General features: G+C 34.8%; 2 protein-coding genes across 5 annotated transcripts in view; one reads left to right on the forward strand and one right to left on the reverse strand.

Moving 5' to 3' along the window:
- Positions 1 to 5303, forward strand: part of LOC100371081 (uncharacterized) — a 144597-nt gene extending 139294 nt beyond the window's left edge. For all 3 annotated transcript variants that reach the window (XM_085498042.1, XM_085498041.1, XM_085498043.1), the window contains one exon: positions 214 to 5303. In XM_085498042.1, coding sequence (XP_085354168.1) covers positions 214 to 333 — 120 coding nt within the window. In that variant the 3' untranslated portion in view covers positions 334 to 5303. The remainder of the gene's footprint in view (positions 1 to 213) is intronic.
- A 4238-nt stretch (positions 5304 to 9541) lies between these two features.
- LOC102806253 (protein NSUN7-like) overlaps positions 9542 to 16165 on the reverse strand; it is a 45566-nt gene continuing 38942 nt past the window's right edge. The window contains exon 10 of one of the 2 annotated variants that reach the window (XM_078006919.2): positions 9542 to 15110. In XM_078006919.2, the coding sequence (XP_077863045.2) occupies positions 14947 to 15110 (164 nt within the window). In that variant the 3' untranslated portion in view covers positions 9542 to 14946. The remainder of the gene's footprint in view (positions 15111 to 16165) is intronic. The other variant, XM_085498044.1, reaches the window with a different exon arrangement.

Consider the following 16165-nt stretch of genomic DNA (forward strand, 5'->3'; position numbering starts at 1 on the left):
TGGTTGACAGTTGAAAATGATTGATACATATTTGATACTGGTTGGTACTATTTGAGACTAGTTGCTACTAGTTAAGCCGAGTTTATAACTTCTAGAGCTTATAGAACGCCAATCTTATAACTAGAATAATTACTCAATTATTAAACTTAAATATAAAATGTCCTCTGGAACACTTCATGTTATGTTAATCATATTCGTTAAATTTTTTTTTAGAACTGGAGTCTTGGACCTATCATGAATAGTGTGCACAGTCTTTTTGGTAAGTTTGGAAGCATCAAGCGTAACCAGAACAACAAGACAAAGAAAGACACCACCGTCCGTGCTGATGGATAGAAATGGCCACCATAGAGGATGCACCGGAAACTTTTAAACCACTAATAGATGTAGCAGCACTCAGTAAAGTGTAAAGCTAGTGTCAAAATATAACTTTGTGAAATAATTGACAGATACAAAAAAAAATCATCTTCCACTCTATTAGTGTTCATAGCAACTGTTTCCATGGCAACTAAGTTGGCAAGTTTTCTTTGATGGATGAAAGTATGCTGTGCACACAGTATTTTTCTCTTCATGTTGTATTATGTCTTTGACGTTGTACACCGTTTGTTGGTTTCTCTACAATGCTTGTCACATCATAGGTGTTCATCATTCATATTTCAATATTCCTGTCTCTAGTCATGTGTCAAAATTAGAAAAAATAGATTAAAAAAAAATATATATATATACTAGGTTTTTTCTCCAAATTAGAAATTATAGCACCACTCATTGTCAAATAATTACACCAAGTTAAAATTTCAGTGAAATCCTACCAGTTGTAATTCGAATGTATGTTTGTTGTCTCATTGCCAGTGACATTGTTGCCAAGGAGAAAAATACTGTCAAAGTGAACTTAACATTGGAGACGGTTGCTATGGGTAACAGATTTTAACCAGAAATTCACTGTTCATTAACTGCTCTGTTGTGTGGTTGACATGGTAACTTTTGTGACTGAAAGCAGTATGGTGTAAAAATTATGCGTACATTGAAACAATTTGCAGGTTTTTTTTGCAATTTTTCTTTTCAACTTGTAAATCAGACTTTAGAGAAATAATTTGAGTAAAAAACAGAGGTTGCCTTCCATTTCCATACAAGTTATTAGTGTGCTGCTACTCTTGCTAAAGGCAGTGAATGAATGGTGTAAGGTCAAAGGTTAGAGGTAGGCTGTGAATGAATCTTGTAGGGGTCAAAGGTTAGAAGTAGGCAGTGAATGTAAGGTTGGAGGTAGGTTGTGAATGAATCTTGTGGGGGTTAAAGGTATGACTGACCGGTGTAGGGTTAATGGTAAGGCAATGAATAAATAAATAATGCTAAGGTCAAAAGTTAAAGATACAGCAGATGTGGTATTTAGAGGTATAGCAGTAAATAAATTGTGTAGGGTCAAGGGTTGAAGGTAACATTAAATGATTGATATAGGGTCAAAAGTCAGTACATGTAGTAATAGTGATTGATTAGGGTCAAAGGTAACATTAAATGATTGGTATAGGGTCAAAGGTTGGAGGCAATAGTAAATGAGTGATTAGGGTCAAAGGTTGGAGGTAACAAAATGATTGGTATAGGGGTCAAAGGTTAGAAGTAATAGTAAATGAGTGATGTAGATTCTGAGTTCAGTCAGGAAATTTCTTCCTGCTGTTCAAAACACATTAGAGTATTTGTTAGCAATAGAGAAAAGATTGGTTTCACAGTGCAGCTGATTTTGTTTTTTATCATTTCATGTACATGATGTTTTGTTGTACATGGTTTAGCTCATGTTAATGGATACATGTATAAGGGGTGAGTTTATCCCATGTTAAAAGTTAGTACATGTATATTGATGGGTCATGTGAATTTAGAATTGAGTTATTCCATATGAATTGGGAAGTGAGTTATTCCATATGAATTGGGAAGTGAGTTATTCCATATGAATTGGGAAGTGAGTTATTCCATATGAATTGGGAAGTGAGTTATTCCATATGAATTGGGAAGTGAGTTATTCCATATGAATTGGGAAGTGAGTTATTCCTTATGAATTGGGAAGTGAGTTATTCCATGTGAATTGAGAAGTGAGTTATTCCATGTGAATTTAGAATTGAGTTATTCCATATGAATTGGGAAGTGAGTTATTCCATATGAATTGGGAAGTGAGTTATTCCATATGAATTGGGAAGAGATTTATTCCATATGAATTGGGAAGAGATTTATTCCATGTGAATTGAGAAGTGAGTTATTCCATGTGAATTGAGAAGTGAGTTATACTTTGTTTATTTGGATGAGTTATTTCACTTCAATGTGGATGTTGGGATGAGTTATTTGGATGGAGAGGTGAGTTATTTGGATGGAGGGGTGAGTTATTTGGATGGAGGGATGATTTTGGTGCTTTAATACGCAGTGTTTGGGACATATCAGTTTGTGTATGATAGTAAAATGAAACAGTTTCAGTGTTGTAAAAGAATTATGCAAGAACTGTGTTGAGTTTTCAAATTTAGAATGACACTTGTAGTATGATGACGATACAAAAAATTTACACTTTTAAAATGTCGGAATGCAAATTATATTTAAAAAGACAGCCTGGTTGGGTGGAAACAAAACAAATTTAATGAAAGACAATTTTTCATGAAATAAGTGTGATTTTAAGTTTGCAAAACTGGAATTGATGTACCATTTGAAATGGAGACAGGGTCGGAATATGAGTGTGAATCTTTTGTAATATGAATGGCGCCACCGGTGTCGGAATAGTAGCAGCATGAATAGCAATTAACAGTATTGGATTATGGAAGGCATTATGTGAATTATATGAAAATGTTTTATTTTTCATTCTGTATTTATACCTATTTCTGTCAATAATAGTCATTGTGATGTACAAAGCAACAGGTATCATCAAATAATTATTGTGCAATTTCTTATTGTAAATCTATTCTAAGAGTGTTTCTTGGTAATTATATTTCTTTACACGAAAATAATTAATATTATTGTGTTGGATAAATTGTAAAGTTGTGTGCTAATGCAGATATTAACAAATAGAATTATAGTGTACAGTTTTAATAAAACGATTGGCTGTGTTGCCATAAAGTTCTGTAGGAATTTGGTGTTGAGCCCAGTGGGATGGTGGTACAGTTGTCTGCTGGCAGTTGAAATGTACGTTGTGAAATGTAGAATTGAGTGTCATGTCGGGTCTGGGTTTTATGGTTTGTGCACTTTATGTGAGGATCGAATTGTAAATTTGAGGGGGGAGGGGTGTTCTGCGACAGTCTTTGCCACCAGGTCGAAAGGTCGGATGTCATGAAATGACAAATGACAAACTCGGTACAACAGTGCGATTGGATGGCGAGTCTTACTTTAATACTAATATGCAAATTATTTCACTATGTCTTGTTAAGATGCATGAATATTTGTTCGTTGTCAGAATTGTAGTCTTACAGCTGGTTTCCATAGTGATCACGGTTGCATTCTCTAGTAGTTTTTCCAGTAATTACCATATTTCACAACAAAGCAAACCTTATCATTGGTTGCACATTTCACAAGTATATATGCTTTCTTGGATACCAATTATAGTAAGAGCATGTACTTTTAATGGGCACAAATATAATATCAGTAGTCATGGTTACCACCTTGATATGACATGCATCTCGACCATCTTCTATGAATTTCACCTTGTGTATTCATTCTAGTAAATGTAACTGCGAAGATTCACAACTAGATCCATGTGCCAAGGATGGTATATAGACCCAGCCCTGCATCCTAGCAGTGTCCAGGATGATGATCGTTAAAGTCGACACAAATGTTTAGAAGTTGATGTTTACCTTGAGATTCCTTGGCATAAATTTTTGGTGAATATTTCTCTGATCACCATTCAAATGTTTTTATGTATCCATAGTTAGAATAAATACATGGCACTGAGACATGTTCACATATTGACCAGCTGTAAACTTCAATTCTCAATTTAATCTCTGCCAATCCATTGTCTGTATGCACAGAGATGTTTTCATGTGGCTATAGGCTTTCCTTTACTGTGTGACCATATAACGATAATATCCAAAAAATTAGTGCCTATAAACAATATTTAAAATAATAACTGTCAATACTTAGCTGCTGCCATGACAACAGTGTGTTGTTAATGTTGTCATAGTAACTGTTGCTAGGTAATGTGTAACTATAATAACTGGTTTTTGTCTACAGATAAAATATTTTTGTTTTTGAAAAAAAAGTTCAATTCTTGAACCTTTTAGTCCCCCCAGTTATGTATAGAATTACAATTATATGCTTATTTAAACATTTTAGTTTCTGTAGTTTACACTAGTTTAAAAGCCCTTTACAATTTTTTTTTTACACATGCAGTAGGTCCTCTGATATGGTGGTCTAACCCCCAAAATTGGCAATAGTTTTTGGAGCAAGAATTAAAACAATTCTGCATGCCTTGCTTAATGTGCAGCAACTTCCCTGGCTGAAAATTAATGAATGGAATAATATTAGAATGGAATGAACCACTACTTTATGAGGGGGGGCAGTAAAAGTGTGGAGTAATTTGGAACGCTTTGCTCCTGAGAGCCCCGCCTGGTTAAAATATCACAGAATGAAAAAAGAAAGAAAGTGGATTTTCATTTATTAGGGTCTTGTAGAAAGGCGTAATGTTGGAAATGACACTTCCAGAATGTGTACGCATTAAAAATGTGACACAATAAACAGTTGACTGGTAGTGGCCAGAAAAAATTTGTTACAAAACATATATTTCAAAGTTGTATGAAAATTATTTTTGGTTTTTCATTTATTTTTATGCATTGTAGTGGGATTATTAATTTACATTTTTAACATACATTGTTTTTGTGTTTCACTTTCTCAGAGAACAAGATTTTATTTTGAGATGCTTTAAAAAAAAGGGCACCCCAGAAAGAAACTGAAGAGTATACTTTACCAAACTAAATAAAAAAGCACTATCTTTTAAAGATTAGTTTCCACTTAGAAATACTCCCTGTTAAAAAAATATTGTATATTATAAAAAAAAAATTTGCCCGACATTATTTGAATTAAGAAAATATATTACGTATGGTGCATCAGTTTTTCTTTTCCAGTTCACAGAATAGAAATTACTGTTATTTTATTTTCAGTTTACTTCCTGGTTAAAAAATGTTTTCAAGGGCTTATAATATTGAAGAATGGCATCTCATGTTTAATCTGATATTGATACTGAGCTCTTGCAAAATGTTTTTTTTTTTTTATCAGAAATTCCCTTATTTATTATTATTGATAATGTAGTAACTTTCCTCTGCAGAAAAAATAAAACACTTTGAATCCAAGTATGTTGTCTACTCAATATTGTGTATGCTGGCATGGCGCCCTCAACAGAACTAAGAGAGATGGCACTAATGTACTGATTCTGTAATTCAGTGGAAGTTTATGAGGCTTTCATTCACACTGGGAAGCACAGTGAAACATGAGTGACTATCATTGTACATTAAAATTTTGATTCATGAACACAATCATCATTTGCACTGTATACAAGGGAATGTCTGAGACCTAATTTAGGCAAAAATATCATCTCTGAAATTTGTAGTCCCCATTTGTACAACGTCGGAAAACTGGTTCTTATGGATTGACCTCTGTATGCGAGTCTGTGCGTGCATGCGTTCAGACCTATATTTTAGACATGCCTGGACTGATTACATTCAAACTTCACACATACATCTTACATATATGCACATCAATGTGTTTCACAATCTGATTGATGATGGTCGAATGGTGGCTATTTTGTTGCTGAAAAATCGTCGAAATCAAGCATTCTGCCCCCCTGAGTTTGGGAGTTTAAAAAACAAAAACAAAAAAACTTAAAATAGAAAAGTTTCGAGCAACTACGTATTTGGTTTGTACACTATTTGAAAAAAAAACATGGTAAGCCAGTTGCGTGTACTTTGTTTATATTTATTACTGAGCACGTTGACACTTTGACGCACAGTGGGTCAAACGTTACCTTCAAGTATTTCTGATTGACACGTTAGCCATGTCAGCTTCGAAGAAACACCACTGTCAATGTTAAATTTTTATAGTACAAGCAGTAATGTGAGGAATACCAGTATGCTTGATGTATGACGTCGCCCTGACAGTATGTATTGCAGTAATTTCAACTGAAAATCGATCACACTCTCCACAATCTGATGATATAAATCATTTTAATTACGGCTTCTCTCTTTTTTGAATATGCGGTGGCCCTGAAAATGGCCGTTTAGTTTGGTTGCTATGAAGCCACTAATCAAGCTCGATCACTTCATTGTGATCTTCTTGGTGGTCTGCAATGCCTCGCGGCGGCGGGAAGCAATTGACAGAATTTCGTAAATGATGCGGAATATATTAAAAAATATTGAATGTATATTATCTTTTCTCTGATCATGTAATCCAAGATCTTGAGACGCGATTTGCTGATCAACACTGTGGTCTGATAGCTGCACAAGCACTTTTACCATGCAACATTGGTCAGCTCACATCAACCCATGTGACCTCAATCAACAACTACTATGGGAAATTGTTGCAAAGGGATGAATTTTTGAATATTGAAATTGAGAAGTGGATAACAAAGTTCAGTGATACACCAATTGAGCAACGCATAATGATGCTGCTTCGTCTCTTGCTGTTTGTGATGTCAACTATTTTCCAGCCATCCACAGAATTCTCACAATGTTCTTTACAACAACTGTCGAAAGTGTGTCGTGTCATGTGAACGTTCTTTCTCTGCACTTCGGCGGGTGAAGTTATGGACACGATGTAGCATGGCTCAAGACAGACTCAGTGCTCTTGCAATGTTAGTAACACCGAGGCACAGACATCATTCCTTCCCCAAAAGTGATTTATTCAAGGAAAGCTAACTGGAGATAAATTGATATGCTATTGCCAAAGTTGTAAACATAAACTGTGTATTTTACAACTATCAATTGTATTAATCAGTCCTGTACATTACATTAATGTTGCTCCTATATGAACATAGAACAAGTGTTTTATATATATTCATAAAATATATCAAGATGATTTTATTGTTAAAAATAGATAGATATACCCCCATAGCCATTAACGTATGGCGCAACTGCACACCTCTACGCCTTCATACATTTATACGCAATTAAAAAAACGCATTTGCTGCCCCCCTAGTGAAAAAAAGCTAGCTACGGCCTTGCTAATTCCAACGGGGACTATGTCATTAACAATGACTTGTAACTATATTACTATAAACAAGACTATACATCTTAAATAAATAATATGCCATCACTAGCCAATTACTAATGTATATTTACCAAATTCTCTTCTGCTCACCGCTGTCTCAGACAAAGATGCCCACTTTCATGAGGTTGTGTTCCAATGAAAAACAGAGCTTATATGGACAAAAGTGACCTCCCTTATGGCTAAGGGGGTCTTTCTCTGCCCAAATATTCTTCTTGGTTTCTATGTGACCCTGTTAATAGTTCCTAAAGATTCAAGTGACCCAAGACCAATAGCAGATCAGTGTCACTTTTGAATCCATTTACAGTCATCCTAAAGTAATCCAAAATGCATGGTTACCGGATATGGTAGCTTTGGATCTCAAAGACGCTAGTGCTTATTTACACATACCTAAAGTCACACTACACAGAAGAAATGACAGTGTTTGCTGTGGATGTATAGTCCAGGAAATACACCAGGAAAGCAAGGTACCTAGACCACCCAATACACTTTACAGCCAAGTGCAGAAAGGTGTTAGTTTAAGGTGGGCCATCACTGCATGACCACCTGTTGGTCGGAATGACCTTCATACCATTTCTCACAGACGGGCTAAGGTGTACACATGATGGATCTTCAGACCCAGGGCCACTGGCACAGCACACAAATATCAACTGGAACAAATTGAAGGTGGTTCAGTAATAGCATTTTTTTATCTATCTTTCTGTCGCATTTCAAGAGCAGATAGTTTCTAGTGAGGTGCGACAATGCCATGACAGCTGCCCCACTCAATAAGGAGCTATTATTCACTGCCAATTATTTCTCCTTGTACTTTGTGACCATTTTCTTTCCCTCCGGGGATTGTGTAAGAGTCAATAAGTAAATAAATAAATAAATATGACTTTTACTACTTGCCCCGCCTCCCCTGGCACCACGGTTACTAGTAACCGTGCTGGCACCTACATCTGCTACTGGAGAGCTGCTGTGAGTACGGAACAGAATATTTTAATGTAATCTCCCATGAGCCTCAGTGGTGGTTGATTCTATTATTGACTATTGGTTGCTGATCACAACCACTTTGTCTGATTAGAAATATCTAACTATACAATAGCATAGGTACTTGGCTAGTAATGTCATAAACATGTTTACTAGCTTGGAAATAGTAATCTGAAAGTGGAGAAAAAAAGAATTTGTTTTTTGCTGCATCAAATTAAGAAATCACTAAAAGGCATTAGCATCTTGAAATTACTGCTCTCAAAATAGTTTGACAATGAACAAAAATAATGCATATATGTAGCTAATGTAGAAGTTAGGCTACAGAGACGTATCACTTTTTTGGAATGATAGCTAAACATGCTAGTATTCTGCAACCAACTGCTATTTTGATTTGCCAGAAATAAACATTACTAAACTTGATAAATAAATTGTTGTGGCTGATTAGTAGTATGATTATGCGTCAGCATAGTCTGCGTCACAGTCCCTCTAGATAGAGGGACTGTGTCTGCGTTAATGCTCGGTAACGACGCCACAGTTTTAATCCCTAACACATGACTTACGCAACACACGCCAGTCGTAATCCCCCTGCACATGACATCAACGTGTGCCCCTATTCATAGGCACGCCTCGCCCGTGCTATTTCCATTCACACGCATATTGTAAGCTCATACTCTCGTGACGGTCATTTGCCTAATCCTACTTGCCATGCATCGTCAAGCTTTCCTGTATCCCGCTTCGCCTTAGCATAGTCATTCTACGTTCAGCAAGCGACCTGAACCCGTCTCCAGCTATCCCACCCACCCACTACCTCATAATTTAAGCATTCAATCCTGCATCATTCTGTATTACATTTCTACATTATTTCAATAAAGTTAAGGGGGGGTTGTCATCGCAGTGCATGCGGGCACCACTCGATTAACACGCTGCCATTCTTCGTGAATTGAGTCAAACATGCGACTCTGTGCACGGAAATGGTATCCGCAACGACGGTCGGGTGGTGACCCCTGCGTTGACTGGCCTCGATCAAGTACCACGCCAATCTCTCCGTGATGTGAATCAAATCTGCGACTCACATCACGGAACAGGTTTCGGCGACGACGCTTGACCGTGGCTCACACCCCTTCTGCTCTCAGCCAAGACTTGGTCTCTAGTGTCGTTTCTTAGCATTAATTACTATTTTTTAAGATTTACCGTTTGAAAGTGTGTGCTCGTATTTTCACAGTGTTTTGCTAGTTTACAATGTGCAAATGTTACGATGAGAATGAATTACTGTACATCAACTTATATCATTACTTTCATCGATGGCACCATTGCAGCCACCACCTAGAGTACAATAAAACTATATATACACAGAATATAAAAAACAATAACATTTTATTCATAGTGTAGCAGTTCATTTTTGGAAAGTAAATATAAACATACTACTAAGTGAACACAACTAGCATACATGTAGCTACAATGCTAGTAATATCTCATTCAGATTAAAGCAAACAATAGAAGTCGTAAGAGTCTCAAGAAATAAAAATGCCTTGCTCCTTGGCCAGTTTAAAACTGCATTTTTGTTAAACCAATCAAATTTAAGGTCAATAATGATGAGATATTACAAGCATTGTAGCTAGGCACTAGTATGGTGGAGCTCTGTATATATATTAGTACAGATCATAACATATATCAAATACATGTAACAATGTTGAACTTGAAACTTTCAATATTCTGCTCTTTCAGTTGCATCTCTATTCCTGCTGGTTTAGTTTCAATCGTTAGACACCAATCTTTCTATTTAGGCCACACCGACTTAAGTTTATGGATGACATCCGCGCGCGCATTAGTTTTCGCCTGTTCTCAAAAAAAAAAAAAATCTTTGATGACGAGTCTCCACAGATGGGTTTTCTGGCCGGAACTTGCCGACTCATATTGTCGCAAAGTGCCGGCTTGTCGTGAAACTCGTTTTGGACTACCTGAAAACATGCCAATTTTGTCGTAAATGATCTTCTGCACATGCGTATTGTGTTGCCGGGAATTCCAACATGGCATCCACGCCACCAAAATACGCGAGCATAAAAGTTCAGAGGAAAAACGTAGGAATTGTTGTAGACTGGTACGCAATTGACGTCGGTCAGAGAGATGTGATGTTTACACAGCTACATGTATACGAGATGTGTACATCAACATGTGCCTCCTACAAATGAAGACTTCTTGTTGTTTTTTTGATACACTGTGTTCTGTGGTTCAATTGGTAATACCAGCTCCCTAGTCCTGTGGTTTTAGTAGGATTTTTTTTTTGGCAGAATTTTTTTTTTCGCCTCTCGCATTAGTTTTGGGGTCTCCAGAGGATGTCATCCATAAAATTAAATCAGTGTGGCCTTACTTGAAGTACCGGTATTACTAAGACCAATGAGTCAGTTAAAACCTGGTATAGTCACGCATGTATTGATCAATACAGTACAATACTATAACGTGCAATCTGAATAAAGAAAAACAATAACAATTAACCCTAGCAACCACACAAGTTGAAACTGAGAAGAAAATCATGAAATTTTACAACTTGACATAGAACTATAATTCTACTCAACAGTTGCACAGGATATTGATGTACAGAGATGAATATATTCTGTGTAAACTTTTACTGGATTAGATGAATTTAGCATATGTTTAATTTCACTCTTGTTTAAACAATAATTTTAAAGGAATTTATAGCGTAGGATAGTCGTGGATAAGTATTTAAAAGTAAATTTTTCTTTGCATGTGCAACTGCAAATTCACTTATTTTCACAACTTTTGAAGCAATATTTTGAATATATTGGTTATATTTTAAATAAAATAAATATTTTCTAATAACACTGTTTACTTTTGCAACCAGGCAATGCAAGTGTAAAGCGTCCTCTATCACGAGCAGCAACAAAGATCACCAATAGAGGGCGTACTATCATTTATCATTTATCAAGTGTTCATCAGAAGAGTTGAAATGGTTCATTGCAACCGTAATATAAATAGCTGCTCAAAACTTTCTGGTTTAATATTTTCTGTCAACAGCTATACAATAAATACATTGACTATTTTCTAACAAATAAATGAAGATAGTTTTTATATGTAAATTTGTCCTGCTAATATTCAGGGTTTTTGGCAACAGTTTTATTCAGTAAATAGTATGTAGACACAATGCTCAAATATCCCAACATCAGAATAGCATTCCTAACTCTGAGAAGTAGTTTTTTGACCAGAATCAAGTTCCAAATCAATAAAAATTTATAATTGTACAATAAATAAATGGGAACAATTCACAACTGTGGGCGCAATACATGTAAACTTGTCTTAATACTGTAAAAATACTTGTACTTGCATTAAATTAGTTTTGCTAATTTTTAATTTGCTGTTTTGCAAAGGCCAAACAAAAATCTGCCTTATAAGTGCAAGCTGACAAACAAAGTATGACACAAAAACTTCAATATCAACCCCAGAAACACCAAAATTTAAATTTAGGGGTATTTGTGTGCGAGAAAAGGCAAAAAATATGTGGTTCATACAAACTTTTAAGCATTCTTTATACATGTACATAAAAAAAAAATGTTCAAGGCTAAAACTAAGTTTTGGCTAAAGGAAAATATATTTACAACAGAATGAGAAACCAGTTCTTTTCATTTTGGTGTATTTCCATATATTACCCAAAATGAATTGGGATTTATGCTCATAATGGGACACTGCAAGCCAGGCACTTGCTATAATATCATACAAACTATTACAGTAATTCCTCATAAACAGAAAAGGAAAGTCACATTAGATTTTTTTCAGTCGAACACTCAATTCCAAAGCTGCTAAAAGATTGAATTCATCTGACAAATGCTTGATTAAATGCGCGATCCAAAAATATGACTAACATTAAATACATCTGACATCAGCATTTCCAGTGCAGTTAAGCAAACAAATGGTCATTTTTGTGAATGACTTTCAACACTTAGTGTGACATAAATTTTAGTTTAACCTTTTTAAAAGGTGGTGGTCGCCACGCCATCCATACGTGAGATACGAGTCTCATATGAACAAAGATGGTGACTTTGACTGTTGGCACAGACCAGCAAGTACAAACTGAGATGTTACCAAGCTTTAACTAGCTAACTTCTTTGGTGATTGGAAGGTTTTAAGTCACATGCGGTTCACGTCATGATCAGGTCAAAACTTGTATTCATGATTTCCATTAGAAGAGCACATTGAACCATGGGAAATCAATGTTTATAAACACAAATGTCGCACATGTGGGGCGCGATGACCACTGCCCTTTAAATAATTTTCTATATAATTTCTTATTTTTAACAGATGAACAGAATTTCCCATGGGCTACAAAAAAAAAAATTATAACTTTTGGAAGAGGACAAAAGTGGTACTGTTTTCAGTAATGGCTATGACATGAGAAAGAATGGCAGATAAAGTACATACATACACTACAGCACAATGCATATCAGTTGTTAAAGCTACCTGGCAAAAACATAGCATTACATCACACCCTGTCTCTGTCTCTCTCTCTATATATATATAAATGCTCTTGTAAGTTATAAATCCCCCCAAAAAACTTGTGCAATAGCACTAAGATACATATAATAAATACCATCAACCCTTTTACTACCATAGTCTTCCACTGCTTCACAAAGTAGTTCTGTTTCAATACACAGCTGCCAATACAGTTCTTCCAAACTTTTGATGAAGATTACCTCCAAGCAATGTCAAATTGTCTCCATTTCATTGAGGTTTTCAAAAATTAAAAGAACCATGATAAAAAAATTGCATCATAATTTTGACATGAAAAGAAATGTTACAATTGCATAAATACTGGGTGATGGTTTTCCTACTGGGTACAATTAAAATGACTCCCATACAAGTAAATAAAGTGGAGCTTTCAGAATAAAGAATACTTAAAATGCTAAACATATCCAATGCCTACAAGAGTCAAATGATTTCCCTGCAAAAATATAATCGCTACTGTTTTCTGTAAAAAAAAAAATTGAAATTTACGTGTGCTGAGATAAATATTTATGAATCAAAGCATGTTGTAATTTAAATTCCAACACAAATGGGAAACCAAAACAGTCCCCAACATTCAGACATGCTGATAAGTATAAAAATATCAACTAAAAATTTTGTAGATACACTGCGCAAATTAAGACCATTAAATATTTCATGAAATAGTCACCTGTTCCAACAGGACTACTTTGCGGAAAGACACAATTTTACCGGCAGTAAAAGGAATAATAGTTAATTCTTTACACTTAAAATGCACATTTCATCAAGCATTTGATCAGTTAACAATCTTAGAGATTGACATCCCCATGAACTATGGGTTGATTTGCTTGACCATTTTGTCCGTAACTATGGAAACCGCATAATCCTCAGGGAGAGAAGCATTGAAAAAAAATAACAGATACAACAACCACCAAGGCAACAAAGAAAAGAAAACCATATTGAGGTACAAGAATATGTTAAGTCAGGACGGCAACAAGCAATAAATATATCTTTTCTAGAACATAACATCTTTTCTTTAAAAACAAGTATTCATAATTTTAGAATCATTTAAACATTAAAATTTGAGCGAATTTTGATTGAAACCAATAAATAAATTTACAAATTTAGAATAATGGATAATAATTTTGAGATTATGAATATAGTTTTCTAGAGAAAAGATATGCATCATCCTATACCCAGACATCCCCATTTAAATAAATTGGTACAATCCAATCTACATGAAAAACAATTGGGCTGTACCAAAATATGAGGGTTTTAGGGTTGGAAAACATATATAAAGTTAAGTCCGGATATAGAAGAAACCATTCACCAAATAGGGGGTGGGAAGGAGGGAAGTGGTACATTTGAGATGAGGGAGCACCATTTGAGCAATTCAGGATGGAAGACATGATGAAATCCTGTTGATGACAAGATACATTGACAGTCTCATCAGCAACAGAATGAATCAAACAGCCAACCTGATAAATAATAATAAAAAAAGTACAAATACATGCCCTGTCAGTATTAATAGATAGAATTTTGGAGAGTTTAGCCACAACTAAAGTTCTGTCAAATTTCACAAAATATGGTCTAATTTAAATTACTGTATGTACATTAATAATAAAAAAAAGTTGTCAGCAATATAACTTGAATTTATGATTGTGTAATTTTTATACAATAGATGAGATTGAAGCAATTTTTTTTGTAAAAGTAGGCTAACATAACACGTCTAGACTAGATGCCAACACTGCCGGTGAAACAGTATTATTGTAAATATACAGAAGTAGTACATGTACAGCATATTGACTTTTCATGACGTGCTACTTTATACACACCGTTATTTTTTTTATGACTATTGCTTAAAAATAGTAGCTTAATTGTAGTATTATAATCCATATTTATAATATATTTTGATATTGCTATATTGATATATAGATATTGCTGAATTATGAGAAGGAAAAATATTATTTAATTATTCCAAACAAAAACAAATTGTTATTTCTCAGTGATATTATGTTTAAAAGTACCTTAAGACCATACCAAGAATAAAGAAGAAGGTGAAATGTGAACTAGTAGGGTGGGTGAATAAAAGAAGAAAGAAGTGAAAATACAGTAGTGACACCAAGCTTTAATACTAGTTTTTTTTACTCTCTATATATTTACACAATGAAAATAATACAAATATGCAGAGTCAGTGTAAGCAAGCACAGCAAAGGATTGTAGGGTTTCAAAACGTGATTACAAAATAGCCATTCAAACCAGCACCACACATTAACGGAAAGGCTTAGGGTGCTTCACACTGTATTCCGGTAGTTCCTCCGGTACATGTTTCTCGGTCACCCTAGCCTTTGTCGATATTGTCATGGGAACACCAACTGGTTGACATTGCAGGTCAACAGTATCAGCATGCAGTCGATGGTGAGAGAACATATCACCTGCAAAAAAGAAAAAAAGTAATAAAAAAAGTTAGTTTCTAAATGTTTGATAAAACATGCCCTGATGTCACGTGAGGGGCTATGAAAAATTAAAACATGTGCTCGGTATTTACAATCACTTCGATTAAAAGGTGATCCAAGAATATTCCAAACCCCAAACATTGCTGAGTAAGCTATGATTGTATTATATGGCCTGTAACCCAACCTCTCAAAAAGATTTTCCTATATATCAGTATTCTAAGCCATTCTCCTATAGACTGAAAGAAACGACATAAAAAACAGACTTCTACTTGACAGAGAAATCCTCTTAGATCAACAAAACGATATCACAAATATCATGTAAACACAAACATTCCTATGCTCTGAGTAGCAAAATATCACCATAATGACAAACAAGATTAGTTAAAACGTACCATGTGATACAATGAAGTGCAATGCATCATTGGTAATTTATGCAAATTACCTCCTGACATTGTTATACTCAAAATATAGGATCAAATATTGAACTTTACCACCAGAATGAGCACACATTTATAATTTACAAACATAAGGAATAATCTGGATATTTATCAAATATGGTAAGAACCACAAATTATGATATGAAATGATGGAGATTTTACATTCAATGATTTTTACATTATTAACTGAAATTCAGAGTATAATTAGTTTACTATTACTACTTTAAACATTTACTTAGTCAATGTTACCATGCTTCTCAAGACAGGTATCCTTAACTTGGTCAATAATACCATGTTCTCACAGCAGGTATCCTTAACTAAGTCAAAAGTACATGTACGTTTTCAAAGTAGCTATTCTTAACTTGCCCCAAAATACCATGCTACCTAAAATATTAAAGCATCTTTAATTTAACGATACCATACAATACCTCAAAGGTATTGAGGTATCCTTAACTTGGTCAATACTTCAAAGCTTCTCAGAGCAAGTATCCTTAACTTGGTCAATACAAAGCTTCTCTGAGCAAGTATCCTTAACTTGGTCAATAACTACATAATTATTCCATCTTTCTCCAGATGTAATAATTAGATGTACTACTG

The sequence above is a fragment of the Saccoglossus kowalevskii genome, chromosome 4, assembly GCF_978046115.1.
Source record: "Saccoglossus kowalevskii chromosome 4, keSacKowa6.1, whole genome shotgun sequence".
NCBI classification, from domain to species: domain Eukaryota; kingdom Metazoa; phylum Hemichordata; class Enteropneusta; family Harrimaniidae; genus Saccoglossus; species Saccoglossus kowalevskii.